The 10,738-nt window shown below is 38.5% G+C and overlaps 1 protein-coding gene and 1 long non-coding RNA gene across 2 annotated transcripts; both read left to right on the top strand.

Moving 5' to 3' along the window:
- The first annotated feature begins 428 nt into the window (after positions 1-428).
- Positions 429-1,985, top strand: LOC119082712. Its single transcript, XR_005088695.1, has 2 exons — positions 429-1,270; positions 1,341-1,985. It is a non-coding gene; the product is annotated as an uncharacterized LOC119082712 (long non-coding RNA).
- Positions 1,986-5,155: 3,170 nt separating this feature from the next.
- LOC119082709 (phospholipase A2 group XV-like) lies at positions 5,156-10,245 on the top strand. The gene is made up of 7 exons (XM_037192286.1): positions 5,156-5,545; positions 8,491-8,851; positions 8,924-8,934; positions 9,053-9,280; positions 9,354-9,525; positions 9,591-9,710; positions 9,777-10,245. Exons 1-7 carry the CDS (start codon positions 5,434-5,436, stop codon positions 10,003-10,005), a joined length of 1,233 nt encoding a protein of 410 aa, XP_037048181.1. The 5' UTR covers positions 5,156-5,433; the 3' UTR covers positions 10,006-10,245.
- Positions 10,246-10,738: the final 493 nt, after the last annotated feature.

The following is a 10,738-nucleotide window of genomic DNA, read 5'->3' as shown; positions in this document are numbered from 1 at the left end:
TGCCCCTCCGGAAACTTAACATTACAATTATGTATACGCCCGAGGAACAACTACGAAAAAAAATTAAGCAAATACGTACTTTTACTTCTCACAAAAAAAGTGAAAAAACAAACTATAACCAAATTCTTCCTATTCTAAAAATCGGATTTCCTTCGGAAAAATATCTACTGTTCTTTTTCCGAAGGACATCCGATTTTTTGAATAGGAAGAATTTGGTTAATAGAGTTGGCTTATGGAGGCCATGGTATTTTTATCGAATAACGCATATTTAGTAGTGACCCAGTTCAATATTAGAAAGTTGTAAAAGTTAAATTTCGAATTTTAATTAAATTAAAACTGTAGCGAAAAAAATTCAAATTTTTGCCGCTTTTAAATTCTTTCAGTTTTTTTCCCAGTCGTTGGAACTCGTTCAGGAACGATTTTTTCTTCACAGAGTTTCGTTCAGTTAACGATGACAGGTTTAACTGTGAGGTTAGATTTCTCACGATGTATTTGGGTCGTGAAGCCTTCACCAAACGTCATGTAATGTTATTTAAATTTGAATGTACGGTCGAAATGTACCTGTTTTTGTTTATACTTTCGTGTGTGTTCCTTTAAATGTACGATAAAGTGGTTGTTTTTATCGTGATTGTGATTACGGAATTAAATAATTTTCCTTTTTTTTGTAATGGGTTGTTCGATTCTCATTTTATTTAGTTTTTATTTCGATGTGCATATCTTTGAGCCAAATTTGCTAACGCATCAAGAAAGAAAACCGGACAATGGAGTGCAATTATCTCGTGGTAGATCGAAATGAATCCCCCATTTACAACAATAAGGGTCAAGTTTTGGTCTACAATTGTGTGTGGAAGTATTATGTTGATTTTGCCAGATATTATTCTCCAAAAACAATTCTCAGCTATTTTTTCTCGGAGATATCTAACCTCAATTTTTTATTAGCTGAGATCAGTTTCTACGTTGAGGCAGAACTCGAAATAATTCCTCGGCTTAGTTTGGATGCTCAAGACTGTTTTATGATGAATAATGAGAGCGAAACAGTAGCACAGGATGCAAGAGTCAACGGTGTAGATGGGACCGTTGATGCGGATGCAATTGATGACATAGACGTGGCTAGGCTACACAAGTATTGGATCAAGAAATGGATGCTATCGACATCACAAAATCGAGCAACTCCAAAGCTTACTGGACATATGACATAACCATTACCCTGATCAACAAATACAAGGACAACTATGGGTTGTTTGCGGATTCCATGCACAAGAACACCGAGGTAACGTTTAATTTCATATATTGTTTTCGTTGCAGGAACATCATTATGACATTTCATTCTTTTTGTCTAGATTTGGGATAGGATTGCACAGGAGTTCCGCGAGGCAGGTTTTATGTTCGATGGCACACAGTGTGAGAACCGGTGGAAGTACATCTGAGGAAAATACATCAAAAAACGCGACAATGATTCAACGTCAACACTGGTGGGGCATTCTATTGTTTTGAATACTTTGACGAGATTGATGAAATACAGGCAAAAACCTAATGTGGCGCCAAAGCACTTAGTATCTTCAAGTACACGCCTGACACAATCACCGAACTGGTCCTCTTCAACGGTTAACTCGAAAACGATTTCACCATCGAATGAGTCAGAAAACTCATCGAAAATCCGATCGAGTCCAGCATCTAAATCGAAAACAATGTCACCGTCGAATCGACGTTCTTTGCCAGTGCGTTCGCTGGATCCGTCTTCCGAATTCGGAAATGTTCAGATGTTTTTTTCTGGCCAAGGCATTGATTAGGATCATGAACAAGGTAACGACACCTCTGCTGCCAACGATAGTTCTTCATCTAAATCGAAATCAAAGAAAGAAGCTCGAGAGGAGAGCGAAAAGCGTCAGAAGCGATATAACAAAGAAATTATAGATATACAGAGAGAGTCTTTGTCTGTGTTCAAAGAAGTTATGTTTAAAATCGCCGATGCGATGACAAAAAAATAAAAGTGCAAAAACAGCTGTGAGCACACACCGTTCGTAATAAATAAAATAAAAATGATATTTAAAAAAAAATAATGTTTTCAATAGTAACTCGCTTCCATGCAACAGAAATGGAGTAAATACTCGAATAGGAAGGTATGTATCAGAACTTCATCAGAATTTTAAACAGAAAAATTGGAACGGGTGTGCAAAATGTCATTGAAGGACTAGGGTACATACTCCTGCTGTAACGAAAATTCTTCGTATTCTCTTATTTTTCAACCTGTTTCTATCCACTGCAATTTCCTTAGAGGTTCAAGTTTACCTTTCCCTCCCCCAATTTTTGTACTCAATTTTGCATGGAAAAATATCAGATTTTAGACGGCCCTAATCGCGTACGTACTCTATCTACTCTATGGATGGCCCCTAAACTAACATTTGTCCGACTGTAAATGACAGAATACATTTCTTCTGTACAACGAAAATGCTAATCCATGACCAAAATTAAACAAACATTTTAGCAACGATTTCTTTTTAATTTTCTAAAAATTCCTTCCAGTCCCGACAAATAGATGTTTGGAAAACATTGAATTCTTTGAACAAACAAAAATAAACCATCGCTGAATCTTCAGCGCGTTCAATTAAAACTTATTTCAGATTAGGTCTGCTGTAAATACGAGCAACAATGTCAGCTCGTCTTTTTTCGCCGTCCGGCGATGATAAACATGATGATGAACCATCGTCTGAGGACCGTTGCTCTTCAAGATGTTGCACATGTGCCTTTCGCCTGTCGCGTTTCTTCTATTGCATTAATTTGTCTCTGGCGAATGTGCATTAAATAAAGTCTTTGGGTGGCTGCTAGGAATTTCGCGCCGCGTCATTCACAATAATTGACAAAATGACACATTTTGTATAAGGAAAGTGTCACTTTGTGGGTTATTGTGAATGACGCGGCGCGAGATTCCTCAACACCCTTTGGGTGTTGATGATGCACATGTAAAAGTGCAATTCTACTGCCGCCAGTAATGCAATCTGCGTTTCTGAAGAGAAGTATGTAAAACCACGGCAGAGTAAAAGTAAACCATCCAGTTTAAGTGCCCATTCCACTTAAAAAAAGTACGCCGTGAGAGAGCCGTTAGAGCGCCCTGAGAGAGCAAACTGTCAAATAAACAAAGAAAAATTGAAAAAATTCAATTTTGTCTCTCACACGGAGTACTTTTTTGGTAAGAGGAAACTAAGCATTATTAGGTCCCTCATTTGACGTTTCAATAATGAACCGCTCCCGCCTGGTTTATTTTACTCCGCCGTGGTAAAACTCGATGTTCGATCTATTTTCTGCTCAATTATTAAACTTCGTTCATGGCACAATAAAAACTTAAATCGAAAAACGAAATGAAATGGTAAACAACGTTGTCCAACAAACAGTAAATCTTTCACTTTAAACAAAACCGGGCATTTTCACTCATTAACTTTCAAAACCGTATCTGAACGGTTAATGTCACATTGCTGTAGTGAACATTGGTCGAAGCATTGAACGAATCGTCAAATGTTCACTGAGTGAAGAATTTTTCGTTCCTGAACGAGCTCTTGTGTTGTATGTGTGAAAAAAAAATCCTAACCTAAGCTGTCAAAAGTTTTGTGTATATAAAATAAAAACATAAAGAAACGACATGAGTTCCGGAAAAAAATAAAAAATAACGTGTGAAACCGGATAAAAATAATGATTCAGTGAAAAAATCTGATAGAGGACCAGTTCCTGTTGTTTCGAACATACCAAGCGCTGTATTAGGAAGAGGACGTGGAAGAGGGACACAAATTAAAGTGCCTGACGTCTCCAATGAGACAAACTTTGCAGTAGGAACTGGTCGCGGAAAAGCTGTAGCGCTTTCTAGAGGAAGAGGACGTGGAAGAGGGACACCAAATGACACGGAAAATGATAGGTATTGTCAATACCAATCCAGAAAAAAAAAGTTTTTTAAAATCGGGTGAGTGGACCGTGAGTTAGGGCCTTAGAAGTGAAAAGCTACTAGGGCCCTATGCGTATTTTACATACAACTCGAGTAAATTTCATCCGTTTTTCGTAATTTTTGTTTCATTTGGAAGATAATCGAACACCGAATAGAATGTTGTTGAAAAAAAAAATAAATTTGGGTCCTTGGACTAAGGCCGTTACTAGGGCCCTATGCGTATTTTACATACAACTCGAGTAAATTTCATCCGTTTTTCGTAATTTTTGTTTCATTTGAAAGATAATCGAACACCGAATAGAATGTTGTTGGAAAAAAAATTAAATTTGGGTCCTCGGACTAAGGCCGCTACTAGGGCCCTATGTGTATTTTACATATAACTCGAGCAAATTTCATCCGTTTTTCGTAATTTTTGTTCCATTTGGAAGGTAATCAAAGGCCGAATAGAATGTAGTTGAAAAAAAATTTGGATCCTCGGAACTAGGCCATATGTGTATTTATACTCAATAAATTAAAATTTTAGGGCTTTTTGCAATTTTTGTTTTATTTGAAAGGAACGTCGTACGGGGCTTCGTAATTGCGCTATGCGCAATTTCTAAGATGTACACATTCCATAATAATTTTACTTTAATTACATTAACCGACGCAATAGGCTTACGGTCAAAGTAGGGTGACAGACGCACTAGGGTCACGTACGCAATAGATATACGGGTTTGTACGGGGCTCAGTCGCAGCAAACGCTCCGTCTGTTCTGATGGCTCGTTTGAAGGTACTTTTCGCTTCTAGGGACTGATACCTTTCCTTTCAGGGCACACATAAAAAAGTACGTTGTAAAAGGGGACCGGTCGGTAAGTTTTGTTAAGAATCCCTACTAGTTAAGTATCCACTCCACTCAACAAAAAGTACTACGTGAGAGAGCCGTGAGAGAGCAAACTGTCAAATAAACAAAGAAAAAATTGAAAAAATTCAATTTTGTCTCTCACACGGAGTACTTTTTGTTACACGGGGCTAAACATCATTTCAAAATCAAGCAAAATAAAATGCTAGCCAAGAACATACAAGTAAATAATATTATAAAGGCAACACCTTCGCTGATTCATCATGCCGCTTTTATTCAAACTGTTTTGTCATTTCCTGACCGGTGACTAAAACACACACTTCGAATGCTTGCTGGGATCAAACACACTGTTAACAAAGTGACATGACCTTTTGTTTATTTATTGTTTTGTAAATTGCTCACATTACTCAGCCTCTAATCATCCTGTTAAAAATGTGTTATCATTGACGACACAGTCTAAAACTCATTCAAAATTTGACTCCAGTCGCGTTTTTCGCATCGTGTGTACAGCATCTATTGACAAAGTTACAAGAACAGGACACTTTCATTCAAGTGTTTTGGTAGATTTTGATTGAAAAGAAAAGAAGTCGCTCGATACGCGTCGACCTTGATTGTTTGAAATCCAATTTATAATCGATATTATAACGAACGTTGAGTTTTTAGCATGAATTGGAACAAAATCGTATTTTGTGTTGTTGTGTTCATTCTGCTAAATAGATGTGATTGCAATTGGTTATTTGAAAAAAGTGCAAAACCCTTATCGCCCGTCATCTTCGGTGAGTAAAATAACAATTTCGTCAGAAGCTACTTACTATACAGATTGTAATATGTTAAATTGGAGCAAGTGCCCTTGTTTACAAAAAGTGACCTATTAGACGAAGGTTTGTATTTTCGTGCGCAATAATCGCTTGTAATACTGAACGTAAAGCTACGTCATTCAATCTAAACCAAACGTAGTCGTTGTTTGAAACAACGATTTGCCTATGAATTATTCAGCCTATTGGCCTGCTCGGCCTCCCAAAATAATATTTATCTCGGAAAAATTCACATAAACAAAATACTTGAAACATCGGCCGATGGAGATGAAAGTTCACTGAGTTTATCTCGAATTTGTTATGAGTTGAGTGTGCTCTAACGAAGTAATGACGTTGGAAGGTAATATTGTTAGCCTTTCACAGGCGACAAACATATATCGTCACTCTGAGCTATATTAAATCGAGTCGGTTTTCGATCAGAGTATTTTCGACCACTTTCCTCGCAGGTTTCACTAGGCAAGAATTAGACACTTTTGGAATGTGCACAAATGGTGGCATAATGTGTTGGATAGGTTTCGATCCCTGAGTACGAACTACACCTTCGTTGGTCCCGAAGATGCCTGTGGTTTCACTGCAGCCGCTTCACACACAAATTTAAATAGTAATGTGAACGAAACATTTGTTGGTGCAGCAGGTGTCTAGGGTGCCGTGAGCTCAAATAACCATTCCATAGGTCTCTTTTACCTATATCGTCAGTACAATATCGAAGGAAGACAAAAATTCGACCTCCGATCTTGTACTGACAATGGGTTAGGAGACCATTTGGCAACGAAACCTGTGTTACCCAGCCAGTGCTAAAAGCAAAAATTATCAAATCATCGCCGACTGTAAACGATTGATAGACCGAGAGCCCTAAATTCTTTCAGTTGCTAATTCCTTCGGTACACGGAAAATTTGCTCGGTATATCGTATGGTAGTTTTTCTTGTTGTCCTGATGACCACACAGCCTGAATCATGTCCGGAGCGATAGCGGAGGACTTGACGCAGTCTAACTTCCAAAAAAAGAACGAAGAAATTTTTTTGAGACGCGGCATTTATATATAGCCGAACATTTCACTTTCTTTCCTTTAGCCTGTATCACCACAAATCCTATTTTATCTTATTCGCGCTTCAAATACGAGCAAAACGAGCTATCACTCGACTATGTAACTTTAAAATTGCCGGAGATACATCGTTTTGAAATTGGTCACTTTTCATAGAAAATGCACCAAATTAACGTTTTCCAAACAATCAAAATCTTTCAACTTACTCTGTATGTTTCTATCTGTCTATCTATCGACGGTCGATCTCGGAAACTAGTCAGCCAATCTCCATGAAATTTTGCAGGAACCTCAGGGTGGGCATAAAAATGAAAATGTGATACGCCATTACCCCAGGAAAAACAAGAATTTTGTTTTATTGGCCTCGAAGTGGTTTCTGAGTGTGGTTTTCGAGGGTCGGGAACGCGTTTTCGGCTGTAGCTTAGCTGTATTGAAACCTACAGAGGCGTGCGACCCATCAAATGAAAGGTATTCGTAACACGTTTCGAACAAATAATTAAAATAATTAAAAAAATCGGGGCAGATTCGTGTGAGCTAGAGTGATTAGAGTGACCAAATTTTGAGCTACTCGAGCGTAGGATGAAAGGACTAATATTTTTTTGGGTTATGAGAGATAGAGAATCACTTTCTTCGGCAAAGTCTCAGAGTTTTACGAGTAGAACAGAGGGGCATATGTGAAAAATGTCGAAAGTTGGAAATGGGTGGGTCAATTGGGGTTTTGGAGATATTTCTTGAATGGTGGCAGATAGTGAATTACTTTCGTCAAATTTTCGATTTTCGTCAAATTTTCTGAATTTCGTCAGATTTTGGAATTTCGTCAAATTTTCGATTTTCGTCAAATTTTCGAATTTCGTCAAATTTCGTCAAATTTTCAAATTTCGACAAATTTTTGAATTTCGTCAAATTTTCAAATTTCGTTAAATTTTCGAATTTCGTTAAATTTTCGAATTTCGTCAAATTTCGTCAAATTTTTGAATTTCGTCAAATTTCGTCAAATTTTTGAATTTCGTCAAATTTCGTCAAATTTTCGAGTTTCGTCAAATTTTCGATTTTCGTAAAATTTTTGAATTAAAACTGTAAACTGTTATAAAAAGCAGTGTTGAATACACTTCTAAAACGACCGATATCCCAACAAAAATCTCTTCGAGAAAAGTGTGACACAGTCTTTGAGGTACAATTTCTAAAATGAATGATATCGCTAAAGTTGACGCTTTCAGCTTCGTTACGCAAAAATTAAATTTTACACCCAATTTGAGTTCAAACAAGCTGGCTTTTCTCATCATCTGCCAAATAATTTTTACCAAAAAAAATTTGACTGGAAACAACCAAAATTTTACCAAAAAAATCTGCGTCGCAAAGTGGCAAATGTTCAGGAACAGACCAGCAAGAAAATTTATCTGCCACATGCGACGCAGATTTTTTTGGTAAAATTTTGGTTGTTTCCAGTTTAAATTTTTTTTTGTAAAAATTATTTGGCAGATGATGAGAAAACCTAAGCCAGCTTGTTTGAACTAAAATTGGGTGTAAAACTTAATTTTTGCCTAACGAAGCTGAAAGCGTCAACTCTAGCGATATCATTCATTTTAGAAATTGTATTTCAAAGACTGCGTCACACTTTTCTCGAAGAGATTTTTGTTGGGTACTGTTTCATTCGAGTTCACAGTTTCCAATGACCGTACATTCCAGTACCAACCGTCACTAAGATTTCTGAGTGATTATCGAAGAAGATTTTGAATATCTAGCAGAGCGTGTAATTGTGTGAAAACGTTTTCACGATTACAGGCTCTGTTATCTAGACAAGTCACTTGTGCTAATGATACCAGCAGTCAATATCACTCTCTTACTAATTTTCGAAATATCTTCCAGTTCCTGGCGATGGAGGCAGTCAAATGGATGCCAGACTGAACAAACCATCAGTGGTACATTACATCTGCCAGAAGACATCCGATTGGTTCAACATTTGGCTGAATCTCGAACTGCTCGTTCCGCTCGTAATCGACTGTTGGATCGACAACATTCTCTTGATCTACGACAACGAAACACGGACGACACACAATTCGCCGGGAGTGGAAACACGCATTCCCGGATGGGGCAACCCGGAATCAGTCGAATGGATCGATCCGACACACGCCGGATCGGGATCGTATTTCAAAGACATTGGAAATGCGTTGGTGGCGAATGGTTATGTGCGGAACGTATCGATTCGTGGCGCACCGTACGATTTCAGGTGATTTGATTTGTGTGTGTGTTCAGTGGATGGGAATCAGAATATTCAGAATCTGTTTGTTTTACATTGCAGGAAAGGACCGAGTAAGTGTGTGATTTGATTGCGTTTAATTGTCGTCCGTACTTTGTTGACGCGGCACCCTGAACTGTTCTTTTCGATCCGTGATATTGGAATGCTCACACTGATTCTTGCCTCTTTTAGATGAAAACAAGCAGTGGTTCTTGGACTTGAAAGCGCTCGTGGAAGAAACGTTCGAAGCTAACGATAAAGTTCCTATAACATTCATCGTTCACAGCATGGGAGCGCCAATGACGTTAGTGTTCCTCCAGCAACAAGATAAGTCGTGGAAGAGTAAATACATTTCCCAAGTGATATCGTTAGCAGGTGCATGGGCAGGCAGTGTGAAAGCAGTTAAAGTGTTCGCCATAGGTTCGATATGACTAAGCTTACAAACGCCGTGATATCGAAATGTTTTTATAATTTTTCATTCCATCCAATTTAGGTGACGATTTAGGGTCGTATGCACTACGCGGATCTGTCTTGCGCGCTGAACAGATTACTAGTCCGTCGTTGTCGTGGCTACTACCTTCATCATTGTTCTGGAAACCGGATGAAGTGTTGGTCCAGACACAGACTAGAGCTTACACATTAGCTCAACTGGAAGACTTCTTTATGTGAGTTCAGACCGGATTGCTTTCCGAAACAACACGCCACAGTGAATTTTGTTTCAACTTTACAGAGATCTGAAGTACCCGAATGGTTGGGAAATGAGAAAGGACACCGTAAAGTACACCGATTTTACGCCGCCTGGTGTAGAAATCCACTGTCTGTATGGTTCCGATGTTCCCACGGTTGAAAAGTAAACCACTCAAAAACGCCACCGGCCGGAGTATCTTTCAATTTTTTCGTTTGTTCATTTGTTTAGGCTTCACTACACTAAATCGGGTGATCTCGATGGATCGCCAACGTTGATCAATGGCGATGGTGACGGAACTGTAAATGCACGATCTTTGCAGGCTTGTACCCAGTGGATTGGAATGAAAGCACAACTGGGCAAAAATATATCGACACTACAGCTGCCGGGTGTTGATCACATGGGCATATTGAGTGATAATCGTGTTGTACAGTACGTTCTAGGTGTTCTGATCGGTTGAACGTATGACTTAGGAAGAGTAGCAGGATGTTATGAAAAGACTAAATAGTTTGCTCTCTAGTGAAAATGATATTTTTGTAGTAAATGTGTAGAGCGTGGAGATGCTAGATTTAAGTTGAAAAGTTTTGATCTTTTGTTGGTATGCTTCCGAACAGGTGCAACCTTAGTTATTCTATGAACAATTGCATAGAAATGTCTATGTATCGGAGAAAATATAAGCCTGATTTTGAACGTTCATTAAGCATATTCGTTTCATTCAACAGACGCGCAGCCACAGATCTTATTGGGCGTAATGTGCTGATTGTTTCCCTTTAAAAAATATTCTTTGTTCCCACTTATGTGTTGTACAGGCCTAGCAGGAGCGATTATGGAGTTCGTGGAGCGGAGCAACATTACCAATGGAAGTGGGTTCCTAGCTCATGATGCCGTGAAGTCAAATGAGGAAGAATGGCGAATAATGGTTTCCTCTGACACCGCTACCAACTGAAGAATTCTCGGATTTTTGGGGTTATTGAGGTGGTAGTGGATTGGTTCCTACAATTCCATCGCTCCGCATGATCTACCATCTTCCCAGTTCTAAAACTTCAGGATTTTGAAGGATTATTCAGATTTTTTTTTGCGTTTCTCTCTGTAGTTTTTGGATTATTTATTGAGGTGGCAGTGGGCTTGGTTCCTACAATTCCATCACTTCACATCTTCCCAGTTATAGTATTTCAGGATGTTGAGGTATTTTT

The sequence above is a fragment of the Bradysia coprophila genome, unplaced genomic scaffold (genome assembly GCF_014529535.1).
Source record: "Bradysia coprophila strain Holo2 unplaced genomic scaffold, BU_Bcop_v1 contig_476, whole genome shotgun sequence".
NCBI lineage: Eukaryota > Metazoa > Arthropoda > Insecta > Diptera > Sciaridae > Bradysia > Bradysia coprophila.
Note: the sequence above shows the minus strand (reverse complement) of the source record. Positions and strands in the feature narration are given on the sequence as shown.

Bases quoted from the DNA above. Each gene is read 5' to 3' on its own strand.
- LOC119082709 (XM_037192286.1), top strand. From the start codon at position 5,434: ATGAATTGGAACAAAATCGTATTTTGTGTTGTTGTGTTCATTCTGCTA. The intron at 9,281-9,353 runs GTTCGATATGAC...CATCCAATTTAG, and splicing joins AGTTAAAGTGTTCGCCATAG to GTGACGATTTAGGGTCGTAT. The intron at 9,526-9,590 runs GTGAGTTCAGAC...TCAACTTTACAG, and splicing joins CAACTGGAAGACTTCTTTAT to AGATCTGAAGTACCCGAATG.